The following is a 16,571-nucleotide window of genomic DNA, read 5'->3' as shown; positions in this document are numbered from 1 at the left end:
CATTGCAACGTACTGCTCCACACACATGGTGCATGTCAGTGAGTTCTGCGGAACTTTATAGGTACTGGTGCATCCTACTCCATCGTACGTTTCTGAATAGCACTGAGGCATGAATGGACCTCTCGTTGAGCCGTCAGTGGTGGCCGAACGGTTCTAGGCGCTCCAGTCCGGAACCGCGCGACTGCTACGGTCGCAGGTTCGAATCCTGCCTCGGGCATGGATGTGTGTGATGTTCTTAGGTTAGTTAGGTTTACGTAGTTCTAAGTTCTAGGGGACTGATGACCTCAGATGTTAAGTCCCATAGTGCTCAGAGCCATTTGTACCATTTTTTGGATCTGTCGTTGATTCACAGTACGTTATCTGATGGGACAATGCACCCCGAGTCGGAGGTTCAAGACCTCCCACGCGCTTTTTGTGTGTGTGTGTGTGTGTCTGTGTTTTGTTCTTAGCGTAAGTTAGTTTATGTTAAATTACGTAGTTTGAAACCCTAGGGACCGATGACCTCAGCAGTTTGGACGCATAAGTACACTACTGGCCATTAAAATTGCTACACCATGAAGATGACGTGCTACAGACGCGAAATTTAACCGGCAGGAAGAAGATGCTGTTATATGCAAATGTTTAGCTTTTCAGAGCATTCACACAACGTTGGCAACGGTGGCGACACCTACAACGTGCTGACATGAGGAAAGTTTCCAACCGATTCCTCATACACAAACAGCAGTTGACCGGCGTTGCCTGCTGAAACGTTATTGTGATGCCTCGTGTAAGGAGGAGAAATGCGTACCATCACGTTTCCGACTTTGATAGAGGTCGTATTGTAGCCTATCGCGAATGCGGTTTCATGTATCGCGACATCGCTGCTCGCGTTGGTCGATATCCAATGACTGTAAGCAGAATATGGAATCGGTGGGTTCAGGAGGCTAATACGGAACGCCGTGTTCGATCCCAAGGGCCTCGTATCACTAGCTGTGGAGATGACAGGCATCTTATCCGCATGGCTGTAACGGATCGTGCAGCCACGTCTCGATCCCTGAGTCAACAGATGGGGAGGTTTCCAAGACGACAATCATCTGCACAAACAGTTCGACGACGTTTGCAGCAGCACAGACTATCAACTCGGAGAACACGGCTGCGGTTGCTCTTGACGCTACATCACAGATAGGAGCGCCTGCGATAGTGTACTCAACGACGAGCCTGGGTGCACGAATGGCATAACGTCATTTTTTCGGATGAATCCAGGTTCTGTTTAGAGCATCGTGGCGGTCGCCTCCGTGCGTGTTGACATCGCGGTAAACGCACATTGGAAGCATGTATTCGCATTGACGGCATCTTGAACGGTGGACGCAACATTTCAGATGTGTTACAACCCGTGGCTTACCCTTCATTCGATCCTAAACCGTACATCCCAGTCGGATAATGCACGGCTGCATGTTGCAGGTCCTGTACGGGCCTTTCTGGGTACAGAAAATATTCGACTGCTGCCCTGGCCAGCACATTCTCCAGATCTCTCACCACTTGAAAACGTCTGGCCAATGGTGGCCGAGCAACTGGCTCGTCCCAATACGCCAGTCACTACTCTTGATGAACTGTGGTATCGTGTTGTAGCTGCATGGACAGCTGCACCTGTACACGCCATCCAAGCTCTGTTTGACTCAATGCCTAGGCGTATCAAGGCCGTTATTACGGCCAGAGGCGGTTGTTCTGGGTACTGATTTCTCAGGATCTATGCACCCAAACTGCGTGAAAATGTAATCACACTTGTGTTCTAGTATAATATATTTGTCCAATGAATACCCGTTTATCATCTGCATTTCTTCTTGGTGTAGCAATTTTAATGGCCAGTAGTGTACTTATCACAAATTACCAAAATTCCCTACCTCATCACTTCCTAGTAATCACTCTCGTCCTCGTTATTTCCTTGCAGGAAATAAATAATGTACATGTACATAAACAGCAAAGTGCGTGCAAACTTGTACAGATGTTAGTTGTAAATAAGCTGGAATACAAAGCGGTAGACAGGTTTACTTCCATGTCTACTTAACCTGACTTCTCCTACCCCACGTTCCCCACCCCACATTGTTCTGTGGGCATCCTCTATGTCCTGTTAAATTTTTGCACACTGTTACGGAAATACCCAGTATGTGAGTGGCTCGAATACTTCTTAGACAACTGAGACCAGTAAACGACGAAGAATGTTCATCAGAGACAATGGTATCACATGGAGCACCCCATGCAAATACGATAGGAACGATCTTGGTCTTAACAATCATTGTCCATTCACATTATGTGACCACCGCCTATGTTCGATGTCAACTTGCAATATGGACCCACAGACGGTGGGTGGCATCACTGGCAGTGGAGAATATACACTGAAGAGGAAAAGGAACTGGTAAATCTACCAGCCTAATATTGTCTAGGGCCCCCGCGACCACTCAGAAGAGCCGCAACACGAGGTGGCATGGACTGGACTAATGTCTCAAGTAGTGCAGGACGGACCTGACACCATAAATCCTGCAGGGCCCTCCAAAAATCCGTAAGAGTACGGGGGGGTGGAGATCTCTTCTGAACAGGTCGTTGCAAGACATCTCAGGTATGCTCAATAATGTTCATGTCTGGGGAGTTTGGTGGCCAGCGGAAATGTTTCATCTAAGAAAAGCGTCCCTGGAGCCATTATGTAGCAATGCTGGACGTGTGGAGTGTCGCATTGTCGTGCTGGAATTGCCCAAGTCCGTCGGAATGCACAATGGACACGAATGGACATCATTTACGATGCTTACGTACGTGTCACCTGTCAGGGTCGTATGTAAACGTATTAGGCGTCCCATATCGCTCCAGCTGCACACACCCCACACCATTGGAGAGGATCCACCAGCTTGAACTGTCCGCTGCTGACATGCGGGCAGCATGGATTCTTGAGGTTGTCTCCATACCCATACACGCCCATCCACCTCATACTATTTGAAACGGGGTTCGTCCGACCAGGCACGTGTTTACAGTCATCAACAGTCCAATGTTGGCGCTGAGAGACCAAGGGGAGGCGTAAAGCAGTCATCAAGGTCGCAGAAGTGCGCTTTAGTCTCGCAAGCCGATATCGATGACATTTCGTTGAAGGGTTCGCACGCTGGTGAAACTGTTGATGCCGAAACATTGAAATATGCAGCAATATGTGGGGGGGTAGCACTTCTGTCATGTTGAACGACTCTCTGCAGTCGTCACCGGCCCCATTCTTGTACGATCTTTTTCCGGCCACAACGATGTTGGACATTTGATATTTTGTGGGATTCGCAATATTTACGGTGCACGGGTGAAATGGTGATACAGGAAATGGTAGTACGGGAAAAATCCCCAATTTTTCGCTGTCTCGGAGATGTTGTATCTCATGGCTCGTGCGCCGACTATAACACCACGTTCAAACTCTTTAGATCCTAACAACCTACCACTGTAGTAGCAGCCGGATGACATCGGAAGTTCACTGAGGCTTTTGCAGATGATGCTGTAGTTTATCGAGAGGTTGTAACAATGGTAAATTGTACTGAAATGCAGGAGGATCTGCAACGAATTGATGCATGTTGCAGGGAATGGCAATTGAATCTCAATTTAGACAAGTGTAATGTGCTGCGAATACATAGAAAGATACATCCCTTATCATTTAGCTACAAAATAGCAGGTCAGCAACTGGAAGCCGTTAATTTCCATAAATTATCTGGCAGTAGGCATTAGGAGTGATTTAAAATGGAATGATCATATAAAGTTGATCGTTGGTAAAGCAGATGCCAGACTGAGTTTCATTGGAAGAACCATTAGGAGATGCAATCCGAAAACAAAGGAAGTAGGTTACAGTACGCTTGTTCGCCCACTGCTCGAATACTGCTCAGCAGTGTGGGATCCGTACCAGATAGGGTTGAAAGAGGAGATAGAGAAGATCCAACGGGGAGCAGCGCGCTTCGTTACAGGATCATTTAGTAATCGCGAAAGCGTTACGGAGATAATAGATAAACTCGAGTGGAAGACTCTGCAGGAGAGGCGCTCAGTAGCTCGGTACTGGCTTTTGTTGAAGTTTCGAGACCATACCTTCACCGAGGAGTCAAGCAGTATATTCCTCCCTCCTACGTATATCTCGCGAAGAGACCACGATGATAAAATCAGAGAGATTGGAGCCCACACAGAGGCACACCGGGAATCCTTCTTTCCACGAATAATACGAGACTGGAATAGAAGGGAGAACCGATAGAGGTTCTCAAGGTACCCTCCGCCACACACCGTCAGGTGGCTTGCGGAGTATGGATGTAGATGTAGATGTAGTAAGCGATCTAACAACAGCGCCAGACACTTGCTGTCTTATGTAGGTGTTGCCGAGCGCTGCGCTGTATTCTGTCTGTTTACATATCTCTGTATTTTAACACACATGCCCCCTACCTGTTTCTTTGACCCTTCAGTGTGTAACGCGTGCCGGGGGGACGCAAGAAACACCGCAGTGTGACGTCGAGAGGGGCGACATCAATCGCTTTCGGGCCAGGGGTGCCAACATTTCTCAAACAGCAAAGTTTGTAAACAGTTCGCGTGACATCATGGTGAAAGTATAATGTGCCAAAATAGCGCTCTGTCAAACAGCCGCCGACGCAACTCTGGTACATCACGGGCGGTAGATGACAGGTGTGAACAGCGGCTGCGGTGATGCCTAAGGGCGTAAACACCTGCGACTGTTGACCTGCTGAACGCGCAGATGAACCGAGGGCTACCAGCAGTGACTCCTCAACGACAAAAAGTGGAAATGCTGTGTGAAAACATGGCGGTGGTCGTAGATGGACCACCACATCGCAGGAGGATCGATACTTAGACGTAATGACGAAAAGGAACAGACATCTCATCCCTAGAGAGATTCCTGTAGATTTTGCAACCGCTACCGGTATACTCTCCCACAACCATTTCGCGACGATTAAATGAGGCCGGTTCGTATCCTCGGATGCCTGATAGATGGAACCCACCTCAGTCTCACCATCACCAAGATGGAGTTCGTGTTGTCTCGTCACTTTGGGAGGCACAGTGGATCAGGACAAGTATGCATCTATCCTTGGCGACCGTGTCCACCTCTACGTGCAGTTTGTTTCCTATGGATATCTGCATTTGCCATTCCACCACCGTTAGAAACACGATCAGCTGGTTGTGCCGTAATGAAAGTAAATGAGTTCGTACTTTGTGTTAGCAGTGGCGAAAACAATATTATGGCTCAAAGAAAATTACAGTGAAAGTGCTTTTAACGGAAAAAATGTTAAAATGTGTGTGAATCCCTAAGGGACCAAACTGCTGAGGTCATCATTCCCTAGACTTACACACTACTTAAACGAGCACACACACCCATTCCCGAGGAAGGACTCGAATCTTCGGCGGGAGGGGACTCGCAATCAGTGGCATGGTGCCTCTAACCGAGCGGCCTTTAACTGAAAAACTGAGATCGTCCATCAGGTGGAAGCATGAGTGAAAGGTGTTTTCCGTCGGCTACTTCCAAGCAGTTAGGGCAATTACATTTCTTTTCGAACTCCTTTTCCATACTTTTCCATTCTTACATTCTTACTCTGTACGTGTGAGCTACGACAAACACAACACAGAGTTGTGGTGTCAACAGAAGTGTCCGATTCCACCCTTCAGCTTTGACCCCATGGCGTAATGGTGTTGTTGTGCGTGACGTCATTACGGCGCTGAGTTTATGAGTTGGTTGTGTTTGTAGATGTCGTTTTGTTGTGTCTGATGGCACCCTCTGTGTGTGTGTGTGTTGGTGGTAAGTAATTGTCTTTTTGTGTCTATTTTTTCTCGAGTCGTTCAAAAATGGTTCAAATGGCTCTGAGCACTATGGGACTTAACTTCGGAGGTCATCAGTCCCCTAGAACTTAGAACTACTTAAACCTAACTAACCTAAGGACATGACACACATCACTACGCGAGGCAGGATTCGAACCTGCGACCGTAGCTGTCGCGCAGTTCCAGACTGTAGCCCCTAGAAACGCTAGGCCACCACGCCGGCCTTTCTCGAGTTGTAATGTTTTGTGTATTAATTGTGTATTGAATGTTTTAATTTACGTAGGGATCTTTGACTATTTGAGGTGTTGTGGTTTTGGTTTTGTTTCTCGTAGTTGTAGGAGTTGCATTTTTTGTATCGATAGTTACGGTTGACTTATATAGTTCAAGGTAAGTGACCGATTCCTATTTTAGGAGTTTTATATGTAGGTATCGGTGTTTTGGTATCGTCAGTTGTCGTCAACGCAAATATATGAGTCCAAATGTCGTAGTTTTCGTTGTAGACATCGCTGTTTTGGTATCGTCAGCTGCGGTTGAGCTATATAGGTCAAGGGAAGTGTCCGATTCCTGTAGATTTTTTTTGTAATTATTGTTGGTTCGTCGTTCTGTGTATTTTAGCTCGTGGTGTGTTTTTTTTTTTTTTTTTACTGTTATATTTAGCTTGTCTCCTCCCGAAAACCCACAATTTCCCACCGTTGTCCCGTTAGTTTGATCGTATTTTTGCAGCGAGACGATATTGTCTTATTTATACGTATTTTTGCCTTTGTTGTCGTGTGTATGTGGAGAAATCTTAGGCGCCATATTGGAGACGCTTAGAATAGCCGTTTCTGCCATATTGATGACGTCATGGGTCAAAGCAGTCGGGTGAAATAGGACGCTTCCGTAAACCCGTGCTGTTATTACATGTTTCAGGAAACGCAAGCCAGTACACAATAGCGCACAAAATTTAAGTAGGAGATAGTATCGAAGACAGTGCTGCCAAAGCAGAGTTACTAAACACAACCTTCTGAAATGCCTTCACAGAAGAATAAGAAGTAAATATTCCAGAATTCGAATCAAGAACAGCTGCCAACATGAGTACCTTAGAAGACAGTATCCTCGGAAGCCAGCTCGGTTAGCTGTGCGGTCTAACGCACGGCTTTCCAGGCGGGAAGTTACGCCTGGTCTCCGAGACGAATCCGTCCCGCGGACTTGTGTCGAGGTCCGGTGAGCCGGCCAGTCTGTGAATGGTTTTTAGGTGGTTTTCCATCTGCCACTGCGAATGCGGGCTGGTTCCCCTTATTCCGCCTCAGCTACACTATGTCGGCGATTGCTGCACAAACAAGTTCTCAACGTACACGTACACCACCATTAGTCTACCACGCAAACAAAGGGGTTACGCTCGTCTGGTGTGAGACGTTCCCTCAGGGGGGGGGGGGGGGGTTCACCGGGGCCCGAACCGCACAGTAACCCTGGGTTCGGTGTGGGGCGGCGGAGGGGTGAAGTGGACTGCGGTAGTCGTCGTGGGGTTGTGGACCACTGCGGCTGCGGCAGGGATGGAGCCTCTCCGTCGTTTCTAGGTCCCTGGTTAACATACAATACAATACAAGTATCCTCGAACTAGTGAAGCAACGCAAATCAATAAAAGCAGGTGTTGTGGTCTGGACTGTATACCAATTAGGTTCCCTTTAGAGTATGCTGAAGCAATAGCTCCATACTTAACAATCCGTCATTGAATAAAACAGAAACGATTTATGGCGTTCCCCAAGGTAGTGTTATAGACACTTTGTTGTTCCATATCGACATAAACGATATGGGAGACAATATGAGCAGCCGCCTTATATTGTTTGCAGATGACCCTGTTGTTTATCGACTAATTAAGTCATCAGAAGATCAAAACAAATTACAAACGATTCACAAAAGATATCTGTATGGTGCGTAAATTAGCAGTTGACCCTACTTAACGAAAAGTGTGACGTTATCCACATGAATGGTACAAGAAACGCGGTAAGGTTAGGTTACACGATTAATCAGTCATATCTAAAGGCTGTAAATTCAACTAAATACCTAGAAATAACAATTACGAACAACTTAAATTGGGAGGAACACATAGAAAATGTTGTGGGGAAGGCTAAGCAAAGACTGCGTTTTATTGGCAGGACACAGATCTACTAAGGAGAGTGCCTACACAACGCTTGTCCGTCAGATTTTGGAATACTGCTGCGCAGTGTGGGATCCTTACCAGATCGGATTGACAGAGTACATCGAGAAAGTTCAAAAACGGGCAGCACGTTTCGTATTATTGCAAAGTAGGGGAGAGAATGTCACTGAAATAATACAGGATTTGCGAAGGACGTCATTAAAAGAAAGGCGATTTTCGTTGCGGAGGAATGTTCTTACGAAATTCCAGTCACCAACTTTATTTTGTTGACACCGACCTACATAGAGGGAAACGGTCACAAATATAAAATAAGGGAAATCAGAGTTCGTACAGAAAGATACGGGTATTCATTCTTTCTGCACGCTATACGAGATTGGAGTAACAGAGAATATTTTCGACTCATCTAAATTTTATTTTGCTTTTTAAATTTTACACTTCAACAATAAAAATTTAATGAGTACAATTTTTTTGGCAGTTACACTGAAACGTCCCCTTAAAACAATTTTACATGACTGTGCTTAAACTGACACACAATATTTTTAGCGCAACGCAATCTGACTTTCAAAAATCCCTGCAAAAGAATGGCCCTGACTAACATTAATCTATACCTTTCACAAATCACTTACCTCACAAAAATCTTCATTACTCGAACTACTGCAATACAGCGAGCGCCACTACTGCCAGCTAAATAAAAGATTCAAACTATGGAAGGCACTAACTACTTATAGGGATAGTTAGCAAATGAAAGATTTCAATAGAGAACAAACAATGTATTTACCTTAATAGTCATAATATATATAGCAGTTCATGACAAATTACAAAACTCCGCCATCTCTCTCCTCACATCCACCACTGCTGGCGGCTCACCTCCAACTGCGCAACGCTACGCGCTGTTCACATCCAGCTGCCGCTGCCCAACACTACAATGGCAGACAACAATGCAAACTAGCCACATACTGCACACAGCACAGCCAGTGATTTTCATACAGAGCGCTACGTGGCATTACCAATATAAAAATCTAAACAGCCTACTTACAGCACTTTAGAATTCAATGAAAAATTGCATATTTTTCTGAACTGATTTCCCCCAAGGACTAACAGGATATCAAAGTCAAAAATTTGAGAACTTAATAAAATCTCCTAGCTGCTAAAAATTTTTTACGTGTTGTGATGTGCTCGTGAGCTGCTATTGATTTTCTCATATTTGTGTCTCTTTATTGTATACCTGGTTCAACAATATCCTGTGTGGGGCCGCTTGGATGTCGGGGTGTCGGCAGTGTGCGATTTGGAGGGGGGCGACGGGGGGGGGGATTTCACCCCCTCTGCATCAGACCATCCCCTCCTCTGGTTTTAGTTTATGCATCCCAACCTGGGATGTTTATTTCCCAAGCACTGGAGTCAAACTTTACATATAATTTAAATTTGTGGAGCCGAACACTGAAAGTTTTTAATACAATCTTACTATTAATATGTTTGCTTATTAATTTTGAAAAGGTGTTATGTAGTAGTTAAGCATTTCAAAACATTTAGAACTAAATCATCATTCTCATGTTGTCATTGTTGCTTTCGTCTAAGGTGCGTCATCCGTTTACTTGCGAGCTTGCGAGGGAAGTAGTGTGGCAGTGATACAGCAGCAGTCGTACCGCAGAGTTGGGTGAGCTGGGGGCTGAAAGTCCCACCCACAGGGTGGTGACCGGCCCGGTACCTGTGCGAACATCTACCGTTGAGCCACCTTTTGGCAACGGTATGGCGCCGACTAACGCGCCTGGGACGAAAGCACAAAGTAGTGCGAAGTGAGCAACGGAACCTACGAGACGGGATCGGGCAATCTGACTTCGCTAGCCGCGAACCACGTGGGTGGAGCTTAACACAGGCTCCCCAGCATCGCGTACTCCGAATTAATTGGTGCCGTTCGTTCTTCGCCTCGCTTCCGCCAGACACGCGGCAATCTTCACACGTTCCCGCTTCAGTAGCTTCATTAGTGAGTTGAGTGCGTCCAGACTTGTAAGAACTACGGAATTTCAGGATGTCATTCAAACAAAGCAAAATTTCTGATTTCCTTAAGAGCAGTGCATTACCTGGTACGTGTACAAACTCTGACAGTCAGGATGCTAACAGCGGTGCTAAAAGAGTTAAAATAAATAAAAGTATAAATTAACCTGCCGCATGCAACATACGCCGCAAGATGTTGCCGTTGTAGCGTGCTACAAGACGACGCACGCCACATTTCCGTAGCATCCCACAATGTTTGCAAGACGTCCCCACGCGTAAAAGAGGCTTTAGAGCCAGGTCTGTATTGTATGGTGGATGTGACGTGTAGCGTACGAAACTAAAACCTGCAATCAGATCCAAACGTCGTGTTAAACTGCGAAGAGGTGTCATCCTGCAGCAAGATAACGCTCGCCCACATTCTGCCAAACGGACAGCCGACGCAGTAAAGGAGTTGAGATTCGAGGTGCTGGAACACCCACCATACAGTCCAGACCTGGCTCCAAGTGTTTTTCACATGTTTTGACCCTTAACGGAAGCACTAAAGGGAAGAAGATTTGAAAGTGATGAAAACGTCATTGCTGCGATGCAAAATTGGTTACAGATACAACCGAAAAACGTATTTTCTGATGAAATAAAAAAAAACTCGTAAAACGTCGGGAAAACTGAAATGAAGTGCAGGGAGGTTACGTACAAAAGTAACGCATGTTTCAGTTTTCTATTATCGGAGTAGGTATTAAAATCCATGGAGAAGAAATAAAAACTGTAAGGTTTGCCGATGACATTGTAATGCTGTCAGAGACAGCAAAGGGCTTGGAAGAGCAGTTGAACGGAATGGACAGTGTCTTGAAGGGAGGATATAAGATGAACATCAACAAAAGCAAAACGAGGATAATGGAATGTAGTCGAACTAAGTTGGGTGATGCTGAGGGAATTAGATTGGGAAATGAGACACTTAAAGTAGTAAAGGAGTTTTGCTATTTGGGGAGCAAGATAACTGATAATGGTCGAAGTAGAGAGGTTATAAAATGTAGACTGGCAATGGAAAGGAAAGCGTTTCTGAAGAAGAGAAATTTGTTTACATCGAGTATAGATTTAAGTGTCAGCAAGTTGTTACTGAGAGTATTTGTATGGAGTGTAGCCATGTATTGAAGTGAAACATGGACGATAACTAGTTTGGACAAGAAGAGAATAGAAGCTTTCGAACTGTGGTGTTACAGAAGAATACTGAAGATTAGATGGGTAGATTACATAACTAATGAGGATGTACTGAATAGAATTGGGGAGAAGATAAGTTTGTGGCACAACTTGACAAGAAGAAGGGACCGGTTGGTAGGACATGTTCTGAGGCATCAAGGGATCACCAATTTAGTATTGGAGGGCAGAGTGGAGGGTAAAAATCGTAGAGGGAGACCAAGGTATGAATACACTAAGCAGATTCAGAAGGATGTAGGTTGCAGTAGGTACTGGGAGATGAAGAAGCTTGCACAGGATAGAGTAGCATGGAGAGCTGCATCAAACCAGGCTCAGGACTGAAGACCACAACAACAACAACATTATCAGAATAAGTACAGCTTTTCACAAATGTGCCTGTATGTGGATGATTTAGTAAATAAGCTTTACCTATAATGTACTTTTAAAGATACAACAAGGGATGGATTTTATGATGGTGCATACGCGTGAATAGTGAGTTTCGGCATTAACATCCGTTTATAAATAACTGTTAAACCATGGGTAACCCCACAGTCCAAGCTGGTAACACATATAATTATACCAGAATGAGATTTTCACTCTGCAGCGGAGTGTGCGCTGATATGAAACTTCCTGGCAGATTAAAACTGTGTGCCCGACCGCTGCACAGTGAAAATCTCATCCTGGAAACATCCCCCAGGCTGTGGCTAAGCCATGTCTCCGCAATATCCTTCCTTTCAGGAGTGCTAGTTCTGCTAGGTTCGCAGGAGAGCTTCTGTAAAGTTTGGAAGGTAGGAGACGAGATACTGGCAGAAGTGAAGCTGTGAGACGGGGCGTGAGTCGTGCTTCGGTAGGTCAGATGGTAGAGCACTTGCCCGCGAAAGGCAAAGGTCCCGAGTTCGAGTCTCGGTCAGGCGCACAGTTTTAATCTGCCAGGAAGTTTCATAATTATACTAACCCCCTAAGACATCCCCCCCCCCCCACTGGTAAAAGCACAAATCACACACTGGGTGTCGTGAGGCAAAGTCCTTGGATAGGGAGCTTATCACGCGTGGTCAGTCGCGCCTATCAACATCTGCTCACACACCATGTGATGGTGACGACTGATCCACTTGAGCTGTCGGCTGACGGAAGGCGCTCGAGAGCCACTCCAGAGATTAGCAGCACATCCGGCGCCACAGGTGGGGCGATCTGCCGTCCAGATAGTCGACCCCCACCTGGGGCTCCCCCGTATATAACCAGACGCACCTGCGCGCCGCAGGTGTTGGACTACCTGAAGGGACCCGCGCAGAGCTCCAATGGCGTCGTCGAGGCTGCTCGTGGTCGTGGTCGTGCTGGCCGCCATTGGCGCGACCACCTGCTACCCGCGGAGTGGGAAGATACACTTGCCAAGGTACGGACATTAGCTCTATATCGGCAGATCTCTTCCTTACCACTGAGCTCTGTCTGCTACCATTCACTTTGGTGGCAAAATGGAATCCATATCGGAATGGTATCGCAAGGTACAGGCAGTATTATCGGCTCTGCTATCTGCAGAGTAGGAAGACATACAGGGTAATTATAATTAAAGATTCCAAATGACTGCAAAATAACACAGCTAGTTCCAGTTTTCAAGAAGAATCGTCGAGCAGATGCGCAAAACTATAGGCCTACATCTATGACATCGGTCTGTTGTAGAATTTTAGAACAGGTTTCTTGTTCGCGTATCATGTCATTTCTCGAAAACCAGAATACACTCTGTAGGAATCAACATGGATTCCGGAAACACCGATCGTGAGAAACCCAGCTCGCTTTATTTGTTCATGAGACCCAGAGAGTCGGCCAGAGTGGCGGAGCGCTTCTAGGCGCTACAGTCTGGAACCTCGCGACCGCTACGCTCGCATGTTCGAATCCTGCCTCGGGCATGGACGTGTGTGATGTCCTTAGCTTAGTTAGGTTTAAGTAGTTCTAAGTTCCAGGGGACTGATGATCACAGAAGTCAAGTCCCATAGTGCTCAGAGCCATTTGAACCATTTTGAGACCCAGGGAATATTAGATACAGGCTCCCAGGTAGATGCCATTTTCCTTGACTTCCGAAAGGCGTGCGATGCAGTTCCGCACTGTCGCCTGATAACCAAAGTAAGAGCCTACGGAATATCAGACCAGCTGTGTGGCTGGTTTGAAGAGTTTTTAGCAAACAGAACACAGCATGTTGTTCTCAATGTAGAGACGTCTACAGACGTTAAAGTAACCTCTGGCGTGCTACAGGGGAGTGTTATGGGACCATTGCTTTTCACAATATGTATATATATAGTGTTGGAAGTTCCATGCAGCTTTTCGCGAATGATGCTGTAGTATACAGAGAAGTTGCAGCATTAGAAAACTGCAGCGAAATGCAGCGGATAGGCACTTGGTGCAAGGAGTGGCAACTGACCCTTAACACAGAGAAATGTAATGTATTGCGAATACATAGAAAGAAGGATCCTATATTGTATTATTATATGATAGCGGAACAAACACTGGTAGCAGTTACTTCTGTAAAATATCTGGGAGTATGCGCAAGGAACGATTTGAAGTGGAATGATCATATAAAATTAATTGTTGGTAAGGCGGGTGCCAGATTGAGATTTATTGGGAGAGTCCTTAGAAAATGTAGTCCATCAACAATGGAGGTGTCTTACAAAACACTCGTTCGACCTATACTTGAATATTGCTCATGAGTGTGGGATGCGTACCAGGTGGGGTTGACACAGGAGATAGAGAAGATCCAAAGAAGAGCGGCGCGTTTCGTCACAGGGTTGTTTGGTAAGCGTGATAGCGTTACGGAGATGTTTAGCAAACTCAAGTGGCAGACTCTGCAAGAGAGGCGCTCTGCATCGCGGTGTAGCTTGCTCTCCAGGGGTTTCGAGAGGGTGCATTTCTGGATGAGGTATCGAATATATTGCTTCCCACTACTTATACCTCCCGAGGAGACCACGAATGTAAAATTAGAGAGGTTCGAGCGCGCACGGAGGCTTTCCGGCAGTCGTTCATCCCGCAAACGATACGCAACTGGTACACAAGAAAGGGAGGTAATGACAGTGGCACGGAAAGTGCCCTCCACCACACACCGTTGGGTGGCTTGCGGAATATAAATGTAGATGTAGAAAATTAAAGTTTCACTGGAGAAATAACTCCACTGGTCCGAATGACGTCAACTTTCAACGGAATATTGTCGGAGATGGGGGAAATCATATGGCAGGAGGAAAATAAATTCGAGTAGTTAAAAAATGTAGAAATAGACGGCGTGGTAAGCATCATAATTTAATAGTGGTCCACTATAAATGACAAAGGAAGTAGATAGCAATGCTCAAGGTATACGTTTCACATTAAAAAAAAAAAAAAACTGAACTACTCAGTGTGAATGGGTGTACAGGTGTGGTACTGTTAGTTACGTAAGCTCATCAACCACGGCAAGGTCATATCACAAAGGATGGGAAAAAGCGTTTTTTAATAGTCCTGAGGCTAAAAACCGCATCAAAATCGGATTATTAATTTCCGTGAGATTGGTGCAAAACTCGTTCAACATGCTGTCCACACTTTTCTGCAACACGTTGTGATCTAGTAACAGCATGTTCCACAACTGATCGAAGTGTTTCCAGGGTAACATTCAGAATGTGTTGCACAGTGTGTGCCTTCAATGCAGCTAATTTTGCAATTGGAACACTGAACACAACAGCTTTCAGTCAGCCCCACAGCCAGAGGCTGGGTTGGGTTGATTTGGTGGGGAGGAGACCAAACTGCGAGGTCATCGGTCTCATCAGATTAGGGAAGGATGGGGAAGGATGTCGGCTGTGTCCTCTCAAAGGAACCGTCCCGACACTTGCTTGGAGTGATTTGGGGAAGCAGGTGGATGTGACCGAGCAGTTCCAGGCGCTTCAGTCCGGGACCGCGCTGCCGCTACGGTCGCAGGTTCGAATCCTGCCTGGGGCATGGATCTGTGTCATGTCTTTAGGTTAGTTAGGTTTAAGTAGTTCTACGTCTAGGGGACTGACGACCTCAGATTTTAAGTCCCATAGTGCTCAGAGCAATTTTAACCATTTGATTTGGGGAAATCACGGAAAACCTAAGTCAGGATGGGCGGACGCGGGAGTGTCCAGTTTTCTAGCCACTGTGCCACCTCGCTTGGTCATCCAAAAGTCACACGGATTAAGATCAGGTGATCGGGACGGTCAGGCCGTAGGGAAACGGCGGTTGATAATTCTAGCATTTCCGAAATGGCACTTTAGCAGCTGTTTAACTGCATTTGCAACGTGTGGCGATGCACCATCTCGCATAAAAATGATCCCATCCACACATCCACGCTGTTGGAGAGCTGTAATGACGTGGTTGAGCAATAGACACTCACCGTGCTTACCAGTGACGGTACAGGTAACAGGACTGGAAACACCTGTCTCTTCGAAATAATATGGCCCTATGATAAATGATGCCGTAAACCCGCACTAGACAGCGACTTTTTCAGGGTGAAGTGGTACTGGTTGATTTGCGTGAGGATTTTCTGTTGCCCATACTCGACGATTCTGTGTATTGACATATCGTGTCAGATGGAAGTGGGCTTCGTCTGTCCAAAAAATCTTCCACGGCCAGTCATTGTCCACTTCCATGCGAGCAATAAAGTCTAAAGCAGAGGCCTCTCTCACCGGCAGGTCAACAGGGAGCATCTCGTGCACAAGGGTAATTTTAAATGGATGTTTCGCAGGATTCTATGCACCGTGCTCATTGGTATGTCCAACGTTCAGTCAGTTCTCCGTGCACTACACGTTTGCACACCGCCACTCGTCTCCTCCTGCATTTGCTGTGGCCGCTGCTTCCACTGACGTCGAATCAATTCGTTTCCTCCCCCTACCAGGTTGCACACCAAAAGAACCCGTCTTTTCGAACTTCCGGATCATTTTATCCAGATCCACGGCAGTCATCGGAGCAACTCCTTTTTTCAAACACTTCAGTGTCCGCAACTTCTGCAGAGCCACCTGTGCACATTCAACATTCTTGTAATACAGCCATACAAGCAGAGCGCGATCCTGCATTGAGACAGTAACGGCGAACGTTGTAGGCCGCCGTGGTGGCCGAGCGGTTCTAGGCGCTACAGTCTTTAACCGCGCGACCGCTACGGCCGCAGCCGCGCAGGATTTGCCGAGCGGTCTGAGGCGCTGCAGTCATAGACTGTGCGGCTGGTCCCGACTGGGGGCTCGAGTCCTCCGTCGGGCATGAATGTGTGTGTTTGTCCTTAGGATAATTCAGGTTAAGTAGTGTGTAAGCTTAGGGACTGATGACCTCAGCAGTTAAGTCCCATAAGGTTTCATACACATTTGAACGTTCTTGTGCTACAGTCACAGGTTGGAATCCTGCCTTGGGCATGGATGTGTGGAATGTTCTTACTTTGGTTAGGTTTAACTAGTTCTAAATTCTAGGGGACTGATGCCCTCATAAGTTAAGT

The 16,571-nt window shown here is 46.3% G+C and overlaps 1 protein-coding gene across 1 annotated transcript in view; it reads left to right on the top strand.

Moving 5' to 3' along the window:
• The first annotated feature begins 12,378 nt into the window (after positions 1-12,378).
• Positions 12,379-16,571, top strand: part of LOC126109836 (mite allergen Der f 7-like) — a 36,703-nt gene continuing 32,510 nt past the window's right edge. The window contains exon 1 of the mRNA XM_049914895.1: positions 12,379-12,509. Coding sequence (XP_049770852.1) covers positions 12,415-12,509 — 95 coding nt within the window. The 5' untranslated portion in view covers positions 12,379-12,414. The remainder of the gene's footprint in view (positions 12,510-16,571) is intronic.

Source organism: Schistocerca cancellata, chromosome 12, assembly GCF_023864275.1.
Source record: "Schistocerca cancellata isolate TAMUIC-IGC-003103 chromosome 12, iqSchCanc2.1, whole genome shotgun sequence".
NCBI lineage: Eukaryota > Metazoa > Arthropoda > Insecta > Orthoptera > Acrididae > Schistocerca > Schistocerca cancellata.
This window is presented reverse-complemented; position numbering and strand designations above follow the sequence as displayed.